This window comes from Triturus cristatus, chromosome 6, assembly GCF_964204655.1.
Source record: "Triturus cristatus chromosome 6, aTriCri1.1, whole genome shotgun sequence".
NCBI classification, from domain to species: Eukaryota; Metazoa; Chordata; class Amphibia; order Caudata; family Salamandridae; genus Triturus; species Triturus cristatus.
In genome coordinates, this window is record NC_140589.1 from 1,038,636,182 (window position 1) to 1,038,651,491 (window position 15,310).

Genomic DNA, 15,310 nt, shown 5'->3' on the forward strand with positions numbered 1-15,310 from the left:
CATTTCTATTTAAGAAAACAATCTACAGTATAAAAAAATATTAGATTTCATTGTTTATCTGTAAAAATCAGAATGACACCCGAAAGCTTCTGCATTATAAAGCAAGGCAAAGGAATATTTCATATAATTTTAATAGTAATCAAACACAACCTGCCTTAATTCTCTCTATTGTCAATAGGATTTTTCATTTATTATTTAAAAATTACATTCTGGTACCATCTTTTACTCATGTAGTTCTGTAAATACTTAGCTTGTCTATTCCCCCATGTTCCTCAAGGAAAACTGGGATGTTCATTTCACCTTTTCACCCACATGTGAAAAGAGTCTCCCCATTTTGGGAGTGGGAAGACTGTATCATTGGTGGGTGAAATCAATAAATAATAAATAGCAAAGACCTTCTTCTTGGGGGTTAAAAGTAAGTTTAGAGGAAAGGCCAGTATGGTGTCATGTACCTTAAGATTTTTGAGGTCATATACAGTGAAGCTCTCACCGATAATACTTTATCATTGGAAGAGTACTGCTCATTCTATTCCTAAATTATGTGATGCTTTATTTACCTATGCTTTCAAAGTTCATGACTTATTTCAAAATGAAACTAAATTCTGGTGTTTCAATCACATTAATTGATCCACAGGCTTAACAAAACTGTGGGATTGGTCAGCAAGAATTAGAAAGAAATCATGAACAGTGCATTATACACTGCTCCACCTAGCAATATTGATGTATACTGCAAAACTGCTTGTATTGAAATGTAGTTGAATTTTTTAATACTTTTTTTTTGCTTTTGATGAAGCATTTAAGTTATACATTGGTAATAAAATCAATATACCCAGTTTCAATCAATCCCACAATTGACCAGCGCTTATGTTTAACTTCTTCGGTCAATGTTGGATCTGATGTTAGCTATAGCAATGGAACATTACTCTCTGTCCTCTCTCTGCATCTTGCTCTAATTTAAACTTATTTGAAAACACGTGGCCGTAGATTATTTGTTGTCACAATTTTGATACAATACTGCTAATGCATACATAGTGTCCACCAGAGAATCCGTTCAAGAGTGTGATATGAAAATAATAATGACATCTTTCAATAAGGGTTAAAAGTCTGCACATTAGGTTTCCAAAATATTAATTCAAGAGCAACATTCACAGTCTGAAAACAGAGTATTAGCAAACAATGTCAATAATTCACATTAGGAAACCCATACACTGATGGTGCAAACAGATATAGGGCCTGATTACGATCTTGGCGGACTGAGTTCCTCTGTCACAAGCATGACGGATGTAATGTCCGCCAAATAAGAATTTGTTAATATCCTATGAAGCCTGTAGTACAGCGGATGGGATATCCGTCACGTTTGTGATGGAGTATCCCATCCGCAAGATCATAATCAGGTCCATAGTGTCTATATTTGACAGTACAGATAATTTACTGCACAATATTAAACACATTTTCTCTGGGCTGTTGAATAGCCTTTTTTTGATACAAGGTTTCTCTATGGATTGTTATCCTTTGGATCCTAAATCACATCCCATGACAGGATGTGAAAATGCACAGAATTTTTTGAATGAGTCATTATGATTAGCCTCTTTCTCCATTTCCTCAACTGGTCTCCTTAGACTAATTTGGAAACGAGCGGGATCAAAAGTGCATAACAATGGGTTGCCTCACAGAACTTCAATTTATTCTTATGTATCACCCATCACAACGTTTCCTTGTTAAACCTCACTGTAGCCAGGATTGTGCAGAAGGATATCAGAGGTATTTACATGCTGTTTGGGCCAAACCAACCAAGTGCCATGGGCACTTTGTTGGATACCAGGGTACATGGTCATGCACTTAGCCATGCCACAGGTGACCTTGACTGGTTCCCTTTCCTTTTGCTATGAATTTTGGCTAGTGGCTGCTTAGAGCATCTAATCTGCAACAAATGTAGACCTCCTGATCCTGCAACCATTTTTCAGCTTAATGAAATCAGTGCGATCTTTCAAAGCGAATTTGACCAGAATACGCATCATTGTGATGGAACATGCAGCGAAATTGTTAGACCACTCTTCTAACATATCTGGGTCAGGGTCCTCATAGGTTGGAATTGTAAAGATGCGTAGCCCTCGAGGTACCCGGGCCACATCAATATACCTTTGCAGGTACTCTGCCTCCCACCACCACTGTCGTCAACCTCTCCAAACAAACTCTGTCTGAGGAAGAAAGAGAACTCCTTGGCCTAGGTCTGTCCTTTTGCCCCACTTCTAATTTTAATTTTGTACAAACAAGGATAGATTTGTTTTATTTTTCACGCAAATTAAAAGTAAAGAAATGGTTTGATACTAAGCATAACATAGCAGAACTGGCATATGAAGGCATACCTGTGAGTAAACTTAACATTGACGACATTGAAGTTTTACATGCTATGCCAACTATGTCTGATCTAGAAATGGGTGATGATAATGAGATTTTGAATTTAGAAGATTTTGATATCGATCCCAATGTTAACCCAGGTAGTCGCTTCAAACCCAAATCAGTTTTTCTACCAAACATTGATTGTGATGCAATTTAGGTTTTTGAAAGGAGTGTTCTTAGTGACTTAAAGAAAATGAGGTATATCAAAACTCCTGCTTTTAAGAAAAACTTGAAATGGGATCAGATAAAGGCACTAGAGAATTTAAAATCAGACAACACCATTGTGATTCGCCAATCCGATAAGGGTGGTAATGTTGTTGTTCTAGATAAATCAGCATATTTGAGTGAAGGATACAGACAGTTGGCAGATCATACTTGTTACTCTATCTCTGATAGGAGTACAATAGCACAATCTAATGTGAAATATGGTGAGCTTTTGGTTGAATGGAGAGAGAGGGGACTTTTGGAGTGGGAGGAATTTAACTATCTTATGTGTCCTCATCCCAGGATCCCTATTTAGTATCTACTTCCCAAACTACACAAGGACCCGGTCAAACCTCCTGGTAGGCCTATAGTTTCATCTATTGGTTCCTTGTTGTAAAATACATCCCGGTTTATTGACCATTACTTACGGCCTTATGTGGTTCGCTTGCCAGCATATTTACACATTTTTTAACAATAATTGATGGGATCCATTGGGAGACTGATTATACTCTGGTTACTCTTGATGTTGGCAGTCTTTATACCAGCATACAACATCAGTTAGGTTTAAGGGCTGTCAAATATTTTTTAAGGACCCGTTCTATCTCGTTACTCCATCATTCTGAAATGATTCTTGCAATGAGTGAATAATGTCTGACAAACAATTTTTTCTTGTTTGATGATGTCATCTATCGGCAGTCACAGGGCACAGCTATGGGCACCTGCTTCGCCCCCAGCTATGCCAATTTAGTCATGGGCTGGTGGGAGGAGCAGGTGGCCTCACAGTTGGCGGAATTTGCTAACTGTGTACTGTGGCTGCGATACATAGATGACATCTTTTTAATCTGGAATGGTGACATCGATTCTGCAAATACGTTTGTCAAGAAACTTAATGACAATGTGTACAATTTGGTGTTTACAAAACATTAAGACCACTGTTGAATTTTTGGATACTGTAGTGGAGATCAAAGATCATACTATACACACACAACTATTTCGCAAATAAAACTGCTGGAAACAGTATTTTGAGCGCTTCTAGCTCACATCCTCGCAAGCTGGTTTACAGTATCCCTTATGGCGAACTATTACGCGCTAAGCGTAATTGTAGTACTGAAAGTAGCTATTTAAGGGAAAAGGAAACTATGATACAACGCTTTAAAGAGAGGGGTTACCATCAAAAAACTATTACTGAACCTTGCAAGAGAGTTGATGACGTTACACGTAACCAGCTACTGCATCCAGTAAAAAGACAAACTGAGTCTGAGATTTTACGTTTTATTACTATGTATTCAGGATAAGCGCAGGATGTGCGCCATATCTTAGAGAAACACTGGCATGTATTGCTAACTGACAGCAATCTGCAGAATTATTTGTACAATCATCCATAAATCACTTTTAAAAGGAACAAATCATTAAGAGATGAGTTAAGCCGCAATTTGGTGACTAATACTATCAAACCTAGGACTGTTGGCCGTGCTGGCTTCCGTTGTTGCAAAAATTGCAAAGCATGCAAAAACAGCATTGATTGTACTGTGTTGCACATTTCTAGCATTAGTAAGGAATTTATCATCAGGAAGGCACTTACTTGTAACACAATGTACTGTGTTTATGCACTGATCTGTCCATGTAATAAGGCACATATAGGGAGCACAATCCATCGTGCCAAGAAAAGAGTGCTTGAACACACTAGAGCAATATGTCATAACAACAGACAATATCCTGTTGCTCGACATTTTTTTGACCAGCACTCTCAGAATGAGAATTTACTGAGAATGGTGGTTATTGATGCTGTCTATGACGATGCGCGCAGTTGGAACAAATTACTTCATTTGAGACAATTGGAGTCTAGATACATTGTGGATTTTGAGACAAAGTCTCCGAAGGGACTGAACTCAAGTGAGGAATTGTCTGTACACTTGCACAACCAATAATTTGAAATGCTATGAACTGTGCAAATTGATGCGGTTTGTGAATATTTTTGGTCTTTTTATACTAAAATGCTATTAATTTTTCTTTTAGGTACTGGTATCCACTTTTTGAACGGGCTACTGATGAATTTAAGTATTTGGTCTGTGCACAATTATATTATTGATTTATTAGCCCACTTGGGCTGTCTGCCACCTGTGTACTGCTAGCAGGACTATATTTTCAGTCATGTATATGCCACGTGCCCACTGGGGCATTATGTAGGTATTTCATTTATTTTGTGAATATAATTTTTTTCACAAAACATTTTTGTATTTTTTGATTGATTATGTGAATGTTATGCATTATTAATCATTAATTTGTAGTTTTGCCACTCCGCAATGCAGTTTCAAATGGTATATTGGCCTGGTGGTTGAGACATTATAATTGAATCATGTATAGTGCTAAGATGGCCACCACTTTCCCTTTTCTATTCATCATCGGTGTTATGACCAGTCCGTTTTTTATGTTGATAGCACTGGTTTAAATGCAGTTGTCACATAACTTTGCTTTAAGTGTGAACAAGGCGGAAGCTGAAACGCGTTGTTTTTGCAGTCAATAAATCTACTTAACTGCAAATTTTCCAAGGTGTCCGTTGCGTTACTTTTCTATTGGAGAGTGTGGTGCGAGATATTTGGGGCTGCCGGTTATCCCTGCACGGACCGCCCTGTCAGACAGCCCTTTCTTCTTACCGGGACTGTGTTGATATATATATACATATATATCTATTATATATATACATATATATATAGATATGTATATATGCGCTGCAGATGTGTCCTTGCATTTTTATGAGGGCAGCAAGTGTGTAGGTTGTGATTAGGGGAGTTTAAGATTGATTAGAAAATCAAATAAAATCACAAATTAAAAATATGAAAGCGTAACATTTCAAGAAAGTTCACACATAGAGAAAAATGTGCTTCTCAACGCTAAGCACATTACCAAATGCTGGCAAATTCATTGAATTATAGAAATGTCAGATGTGGGGTAGACCATGTTATCATGTGTTAGCACTGTAATCACATTTTGCTGTGAGATCAGAATTTCAGCTTTTGTTTAAAATCATTTTCAGATTTGCCCGAAGTGCCCGACAAAGGCGCTCTAGAAATATACCATGAAGGTATTTGCAATGTTAATGTGAAAACATGTACTGAATCCAACTAAACATGTTTGGCTAAGTCATCCACCTTTTGCTACATTTGTGTTATGGTTGATTGTAGTCTCACCCAATCAATTGAGGGGGTATTATTAGAGCTTTACTTATCTTTCTATGTTAAGGTAATCACAGTGCAAGACCCTACACACAGCAGGGGACTAATGTAAAATTATAGCAGTTTAAAGATAAATTGTTATATTTGATGGGCAAGTGGTTGTTTTTGCAAACTTGCAAGTTTCATGAACATTTTAAGGTAAAAAATAGTCCACAAGATTCTACTTTTATTTTGACAGTTCGCGCACAGTGAAATATATCTAAAGTTTTCAAATAGACCTGATTCCGAAAATGTTGGAATTTTGCTCCTGAAAGGTTACACCTTTTTGTAAAGCACTTGTTAAGTATTAACACAAAAATCCCACAGTAATCACATAATGTATGTCAGTAATATATTCCGTTGACTCCTCCACTCTCTAAAAGTTGAGCATGTGAAATGATAACTAAGTTGAAATTGCTGCATGTTTAAATAATGAGACAAGCCTTTATGGGCAAACACCTTCACCTACACCCCTCAATAAATAGAGTATGTATCCTTTAATTTCTGACCTTTATCTTCTTAGTCTCTTTTGACTATTTCCTCTGTGACCTCTTTAAAAAGTGTTTTGTCTGGGATCAATTAACATTTTCATGGTTTTTACTGACCAAATGTCTTCTAAATGATGTGCAGACAGGGAACCATCCAGCAGTAGAACATTTCTTCTCATCGCCCATCCATTCAAATATATTTCCTCATTGGGAACATGAGTAATATGAACTCCTTCTCAAACAAAAGGAGAAAAAGGTAAAGCAAGTAAGACCACTTACTTTGTTTCCCAGATATGGAGCTGGTGCCCTCCAGAAGTAGATGGGCTGCAGGACCACACGAGCATCTGGATTTCGGATACTAATTTGCTGTGGTCCGTCAAAAGTATCCTTCCTTGGTACAACACTCATAACACCTTTCAGATCAGTGAGATACCATTCGTTCATGTCTATAACCTGAAAGTTGAAGACATAGGTACATTCAGTAATGCTGAATTAATCAAACAGAAAAGAATCAAGGATCAAGAGAACAGATACACATTTCTGAAATGGCCATTGATATGCCAACCTTTTTTTATGATACTGCATTTGCACCAGTTTTATCTCTATGGCGCCCTATTGAACAATATATTTCTTTGTTGTCTACAATGACCTTTGGGATTGGGGGCATTGGTTGAATCCACACGGTACTGTATTTAGCAGTTTTTAGGCACAAGTTATTTCCAAAGACATATCTTGCACTAAATTAAATATTCTTATACAATAGTGCAAAATTGAAGACTTAGGTCAGAAAGAACAATAAAATATAGGTAAATTCAACCGTCACCAATCAGAAATAATAAAGAATATGTAGCCTCAGCTTTTTTTAGGTCGCCACTATACGGTAGGTGCAGTAGAGGTTTCCAAATCCATGCTGCCCAAAGTCCAACACATTTTTACAGCTGAGTGCCTTTTTGGTGGTCATTTTTCGGACATAGTGGCTTGCAGTTCCATGGCAAAGCTGCCTCAGGTGAAACAATTGCAACAGCAAGTCCTCAAAGTCATTGCAGCATGGTGGGCCTGCTGTTACTTATGTAATTTACGAAGAATAAGACTTCTGAAGCAGGGGGCTATCTTCAGAAATAACACTACTAAAGCCCCCATTTACAGGGACATTTTTGTTTAAGTATCTAAGGAACATTATTGGACTTTTTTGTCTTCGACCACCTCAGTTGATATAGCAGATGCAGATTGAATGGCGGCTTGCTAAAAGTAGCCTTTCCCATTAGTCCACTATAGCAGTTTCCAAAATGCCAGATTCAGCAGTTGCTTTGCTTTAACAACACAACAATTTTCTACTTCTAAATGATGTCCTGTTACCACCTTTCTCTCAATCAATCTCTTCATTGTTTTAATGGAAAATTGTCTTTTTAAAGTTAGGGGATTTTAAAATAAATAAATCTATACTGACATTTGCAAAATATTATTTTGACTCAGTAAGTGAAGTGGCATAAGCACATTTGAACTCTCCCTTACTGTGTTGTAGATCAGACGTGAGTTGATACAATTGTCTGACACCCCAGAGCAGAAGCACTTCTCACATCCAGAGGGATTGTCTTGTTGCAAGTTGAAGAATCCATATTTGCAGCGGTCACAGGTTTCTCCTTCAACATTTTCCTGTAAAAATGAGACTGGCTGTTAGCATAGCTTTTTCAAGTACTTTCCCAAACGTTGTTTCTCAATACACAAGGGTCAACACTTTCCATCACTTCTATTAGACTTATATATGTGCACCTTAGCACTGATCCTAGAAAAAAACATGGTAACCTTCCAAATGTATGGCACAGACACCTAAATGCATATTTGGATTTGGAGGTCCAATGATGGCTGGACAACGTTACAGAATAATTACACCATTTGACGCAAGAGTCTTTTGTGCAACAGCCTATTGCATTTTGGCCATAGTCTTGATTGGCTTTCATTGAACTAATAAACCTCACAACAATTATCTGTAGGATATCTATGAAAGGCTGACTTTTGCAGAATATCGAGCAAGCACTGTGGGAGGGCACATCTAGAGGCTGTCTTGCTGCTGCCACAACTGCCCTAAAGTCCTTGAGTTTGGAGGTGCAGGGCTATTTGAAGGCCGTCACAGCAAGAGTAGAAACAGGACTGCAAGTCCCATAATTCTCAGGCAGTAGTCATTTTGGACGAGTCTCCTCTATAAAAGCAGCCCCACCAGGGATCATCTGCTCTCATTTCTGAGGAACTGGTGGTGGTGTTTGGAGGCAGGTGATTCAGTGGTTCCAACATTGTTCAAGACATTTGGCAGAGCTACCGGTTTGATTCTCATTATGGGGTAAGTGAACATCTGCACCCTTATCCCAGATTCAGAATATAACTCATAATAATTTCAAGTTGGTGACTTTGTTTAGGGGGAAACCTTTTTTTGTTTTGGTGAAATTTTTAAAAAGTAATCTTCTGGGAAAGAGTTTGTGAGCACTAGACCTGCCCTGGAGCCTCCCCTTGGAAAAGGCTCACCTTGTTAAAAAGTCATTGAGCCTAAAGAAGCGGGTCTTCCACCAAGTTGCAAAAGAAAATGTGAGCTAAAGAATCGTGAAAACTTTAGAAATAAAAACTAGAATACATGTAAAAACCTGACAAACTAAGTGACAACGAAAAGGGAAATATGGTGAACAGCTCATTGCAATTTGCACTTACATTTGCGATAAAAGAGAAGAGATTTGTCTGGTTGTTTGAAGGTCTCAGTGATCTTTAAGGCAAACTGGGGAAAGAACCAACATTCAATGGTGCTATATAATTATGTGACTTTATTGAATGAGGGTTTGACCAAGCTATATGACTTCCGGAAACTCTGCCAGGCATTCTTTGAACAAATATTGTGGTATGCTCGCCTTTTCTTAGAAAACACTAAAGGCCCCCCCCACAAAAAATAATAATTGTATGGCTATGTTATAGCTATGTCCAATCGTTGTTTTTATATGCCTACAATAATATGGGAGGAGTAAAGACAAAACAGTAACTAGCACCTCTTGAAAGAGTTTGAGAACTAACCAGGTAATGAAAAGGGAATATGGTTAGACGTCAGATGGGAAATGACAGGCAGGGAAGTTTAGCCCAGTACTAGTAACATTGTGCAATTCTTCTCTGTCAGATCTTCATTCTTGCAGTACCCTTCACCGACCCCTTCCTTCGCCTGGGCACTCCAAGGTTCTGTGCTATTAAGGCAGTCAGAATTGGTGGTGCCAATAGGTGGACCGTATCGAACATCCATGTGCTTATCCTGAGGATCAACAGAGGTGGTCACCCTAGGAACAAATCAACTATTCACGTGTGCTATAAAGGGGGGTTTCCCAAAAAGAATTATTAAAAGAAAGCAAAAACGTCATTGTCGGGCTGCCAGGCTGTGCAGGAATCTATGGAAGCATGACCACCATGTACAGCCAATCATAAAAGCACTTCACTGCCTGTTGGTGGAAACTAGAATTATCCTCTCTTAAGAGCACAGAGAGCACATCTGGAGGTCGTGGGAAATGTTGCCCCCACCTCCATCCCAGGCCAAAACCTCTTAGCAGTTATATTGCACAATATTCCTTACACTTGCTTTTAAGGCATTAACACCGTGATATTCCTGGGAGTTCATGGTCAAAAGGCTTGAAATGTCCTCTTAAAAACGGAAGGGCAGATTTACGTTCCCTGGCGCATCCCTGCAAATCAGCAGGGATGCGCCAGGGAAGATGAGTCACGCAAGTTTGCCCTTGCGCCACTGCAGATGCACCGCATTTACAATGCAGTGCATCGTGGCGCAAGGGCAAGCAGATGCGTGACGCATCTGCCGGCGTAAGGTTGGCGCAGTGCTGAAGTTGTGTCGCAAGTGCGACGCAACTCCAGCACTGTTCCAACCTGGCCCATCCCTAACATGGTGCGTCACGCCTTACGCCTGCTTGAAGCAGGCATAAGGATTTGATGCACCAGCGTTGGAAAAGTGACTGCGTGAAATCTTGTAGATTTCACTGCGTCACTTTTCCGAGGCTTTTTCCGATGTAACGCCCACCTTGCATACATTAAACCTGACGCGCGTTTAATGAGGTGCAGGGCTTTACAACGTGATGCATCTCCCTAGATGTAAATCTGTCACAGCATGGCGCTAGCTTTGCGCCGCCGCTGCATTACAAAAGTGACGCAACGGCGGCGCAAAAGTGGCGCACGGGGCTTGTAAATCTGCCCCGGAGTTGTTCAGCCCCCTCTTGCAAAGGTCTACGTCATGTGATGAAAGGAAATACCAGAAAGGGGCCATGCCTCGAATAGTTTGTGCACCTACTAATCTCTCAACATTTAATTCTAAGTAGACATGTACATTCCTTTCAAGTAACATTGAGACAAAACAAACATTCTTTTAAAAAAAATCACAATAATTGTATGCAAACTATATGAAACTGTTTTACCTTTTAAATTCCGCAGAACACCCAGACACTAGACCTATGTGGTCAAAACTGAGGCACTGATGGTCCAGCGGGTCATAAAGTCATTCTTACAGGTAGTCACACCAATTTTGCCAATTTAGTTTTAGAGCTACAAGAACAACAAAGTTCTGTGCATAGTGCGAAATATGATTGTTTATTCTCTCATTTTAATTAGTCGAAGTAAGACTGGGGCAAACTTTATTGATATTCTGATTGACGACCTCATGACCCACAGACGTTATTTCTTCCGGATAATCTGTTTCTTATCACTACAGTGATAAGCTAGGATCCTTGATCTTCACCACAGTAAAGAAGTGAGACTTTCCTATTTTCTCAATGAACAACTAGGCCCTGTACACAAGGGGCAATCTTTGAAATCTTTTCTGTGTTAATTGAAATACAGGCACTATGACTGAAGCACACTTTATTAATGCGCTTGTTTATGCACTTCAGAAGCACAGTTTGGCACACTGATGCCGTTTCTTCCAGATATAGAGTTTCCTGTCACCTATATCGAGAAGCTCAGGTTGCTGTCTGTTACGGCCATGACAAAGTGAGATCCCTCCCATCTCCTTACAGCACCAATGGCTTTGTAACAGTGTATAAAGTGCTTTCCTGTGGACCAGAGCTAGGACGGGGGACAGCGTCGCTCATAGCCAGACTGCAAGTCACCTACTACAAACTGTCTACAGCCTCTCACTTCTCTGGCTCATGACCCCTGCTGCTATTTTCACTTTTACGCATTCTGTTGAAATGGTGATGTCAGATAAAAAGCCCAGAAGAACAAATCCCAGACTCAAACCTTGCAGAAGCAGGGCTCGATGCACGGGTCATCGTTCATGCTTCCAGGCACACCGCAGACACACGGCACACAGTCAGGGTAATCCTTGAATCCTAAGGCACACCGGTCACATCTTTCTCCCGCATATCCGGTTTTGCAGTGACAGAAGCCAGGTTGCATGCCTAAAGATGGGGGAGAAAAACAAATATCAATTCAGCTATGAAAATTAATATAAAATGTTGTATACACCTTAATTGCTCATTTTTAATATACTTCAAATGACGGTCATTCGGACTTTGGTCTTGGAATATACAGCCCCAGGTGACTTCAATTGCATATGTGCTTCTTTTCTGGGTCAGTTCAGTGGTAGGAAGTGGCAACTTCAAACCCAGAAATGACTGTGGTCCACAACCATAAAAAACAAGAATAAAGTACAACTGGTACCATCTTTTCTCAATCTCCCACCTCTATTGGTGTTGCATGTGCCTCCCAGACTCCAGGTACACCCCCTCAAACAGCGGCGGCTCATTACATTTGAAAGTGATTCAGCGTAAAATTTGGGGATGATTTTTTTGTAATGAGTGAGCGAAGTAAGCAATCTTGACTGACAAAATAACGGTTCATTAGATTCTCCCTTAAGAAATTTGGGCTGATGGGTGCAGTCAGGGCCTACCTGCACTGTTTTCTGGAGGCCAACCCTTACTTTTCATTATCGGAGTTTTACCCAGAACAAGAAGGGGAATGGCGGAAGAGAAAAATGAAAAAACTGTAACAAATGATGAAAGCAGGGATGAAAGAGAAATTGTAAGGGTGACAAAATAGGCAGAGATTGTATGCTAGAGAAGGAAAGAGGAATGAGTGGAATCAAGACTAGAAAGAGATGGTATTAGGCAATACCTACATTTGAAAGATGTCAGACACGGCCTACTGAGGCAGTCTTTGTACTCCGGCACCCATTCCTTCCTGGATACTCTGTTATCCAGAGTAAAGAGGACCACAAACAAGCATGCCTATCATTACTACAGGACAACAGACACTACACCATCCTTCGCACTGACCCCACAAGAAAATCACCAAGTTGGTGGAGGAAGCTAGTGAAAAAAGCTGGGAAACCAAAAAAGAATTCCAGATCACGAATGAACCAAGAACCCCACGCTTCTACACCATCCTGAAAATCCATAAAGGAAGGACACCACCACCGGGAAGACTAATAGTATCCGGAATTGATTCCATTTTAGAACCATTATCCCAATACATGGATTGGTTTTTAAGACCATTAGTAACAGAGGTCAAATCCTATGTCAAAGACACTACACAACTCTTGACTATCCTGCAAGAAATAGAATATGACCCTACAAGTGAAACATTGCTCTCTCTGCCTTGATGTCGAGGCATTTTATAAGAGTATCACACAGAAAGAGTGTCTACGAGTCATTGATGACCTCCTACATGAACAAGATTGGAGATGGAAAGCCCCTATTAACTGGATCATGGAGCTAGCTAAACTCGCACTGACTAAGAACTTTTTCTGTTTCGAGACCCAGATCTACCTTCAATGCCACAGGACTTTGATGGGCAGCACTTTTGCACCCAGCGTAACCTATCTATACATAAGCTGGTTCGAATTTCAAAACATCTGGATGAATAATCCCTTCACAGACCAAATACGCCTTTGGAGAAGATATATCGATGAAGTCTTGGTAATCTGGCATAATAGCGACACCACAAGCAAATCCTTCAACAGATGACTTAATGAAAGAAATCCATACTTACACTTCACTATGACCTGCAACAGCAGATAGGTGTCCTTCCTTGATGTGAACATCACTGCAGAAAGTGGGTGACTCTACACCTCACTCTGTACAAACCAACAGACCGTAATAGTCTGTTACAGGCCAATTCCTACACATCAGATATAATTGCTCAAAGATAGGTGATTTCAATAGGGGGGCAGACAACCTCACACAAAAACTACAGGAACATGCATACCCGGACCACATCATTTGCAAAGTGAAAAAACGTGTACCCAGCATCCCCAGAGAGGAACTGCTGGAAAAAGAAACAAACCTGAACCAAAAGCTTTGATATGTGTGACTACATACAACTCAGCATCCAACATGATCAAACGTACCATCAATAAACATTGGTACATTCTAACATCTAACCAGCTCACATTTGAAAAACAATTGTTTTCGTTCAAAAGGAACAGAAGCATCAAAGACAGATTGGTGCATATTAACAGCACTGTAAACATGACAAACCACCAGAGTACAATGTGGGAATTACCCCTGGGCACAGGTCATCTCCCTTGTGGAAATGTCTCAATGGGGGCTTGGGGGTGGCATTCGAAGAATGGCCACCCCCGGGCAGCTTCGGGCTTGTGGTATCGCCCAGGGCCGAGCACTTGCAGGCAGGGAGCCTGCTTTAGAACGCTGGCGTTCAAACGCAGAGTTCTAATTATTGGCAGTTGGGGGTCCAGGAGAAGGTAGGCAGGAGGCGCGCTCGCTTTTCGTGCCTCTTGTGTGATTTATTGGGGCTCTGGAAGGCTGCTAATTAGTCTTTTATGATGGCTGAAGCTGCGGAGAGAGTCAGGGAAGCCCTTAGAACATTGTGCCAGGCAGGGAGGGAGGATTTATTGGCCCCTGGTGTCCTGAATCAGGCTTGGACTGGGTTAACCCTTAAGAAGAGGGCTTCCTCTGAGGGTGTGTCTGCTGCAGTTATTGCCTGCACATTATCGGACAGCTCCCCTGAAGTTGTTTTCTGTGGAAAATTCAAAGTCTTTGAAGAAATTATCTAGGGAGGCTCCCCTTCTCACCTCTTTTCAGCAGTCAGCTCCTTCTGTTGAGGTAAAAAGCAGGGGGAGGGCTCGCAAAAGCTCAGTGAGGGGTAGAGGGGCAAAGAAACCTGCCTTTCTAAAAGGGATATCCAAGGTCTCTGAAGTTGTGTAAACTGTTAGTAATGAGGCATTGGCGCCATCTAGCGGCGAAGCACAGCTCGCGATTCTGGCAATGGTGAACACATTTTTTCTGGTAAATCGCCTATAAAACGCGATATTCCTATTTTTAATATGAAAATGTTATATTCAGCGGTTGGTAATTCTGTTTCTGGTGACCGGTTTCTTACTCCTGTTAGGTCTTCAGATACCATTAATTTGTCAGCGGAGTTTTCAAGTTTGCCAATTGTTCCCATTGTAAGAGCTGAAGAGAATATGGCTTCTGGAGTATCTTCGGATTTGCCTTCTTTGGATTTTCCTGTCAGAGAATTAAATAAGGATTTTTTGTCTGTTTCCGTTGTTGGCGGAGCAGACGTTAGCCGTTTTAGATCAGCGAGTGAGCCTCCTGCCCCAGGGGGATGGGTTTGGGTGGTGGGGGAAATAAAGGCAGTCCTGCGGTGCCTGAACATCACCAGTCTGCGAGTAATAGCGACTCGCAGGCCAACTCTGCGTCCAGATTGCAGAAGGGCATCAGGTGTGGCGAGTTTCCAGCGTCTTGCTCACCTTTTCACGCGGTGCCTGAAAATTTTCAAGGACCCCCTCAGTCTGCAAGTACTAGCGGCTTGCAGGCTGACATTCCTACAAGCCTGCGCAAGGGCAGCGGGCGCAGCAAACAGCCATTGAGCAAGTTTCATGCGTCTTGCTCGCCTTTTTCCACGCAAGAAACAGCTGTTAAAGAGATTTTTCCAAATTCCTTACCTGATTATAGGCTTCCACAGTTTAAAAAAGCAGTGAATTGGAGGGTTTTCGATGGTGGTGTTGGGGATGGGGCT

The 15,310-nt window shown here is 40.7% G+C and overlaps 1 protein-coding gene across 6 annotated transcripts in view; it reads right to left on the reverse strand.

Moving 5' to 3' along the window:
* The window catches only part of LAMA2 (laminin subunit alpha 2), a 3,129,796-nt gene that overhangs the window by 2,178,237 nt on the left and 936,249 nt on the right, over nt 1–15,310 (reverse strand). For all 6 annotated transcript variants that reach the window (XM_085611831.1, XM_085611827.1, XM_085611830.1 and 3 more), the window contains exons 10-12: nt 11,567–11,727; nt 7,817–7,957; nt 6,584–6,757 (exon numbers count right to left, since the gene is read on the reverse strand). In XM_085611831.1, coding sequence (XP_085467957.1) covers nt 6,584–6,757; nt 7,817–7,957; nt 11,567–11,727 — 476 coding nt within the window. The remainder of the gene's footprint in view (nt 1–6,583; nt 6,758–7,816; nt 7,958–11,566; nt 11,728–15,310) is intronic.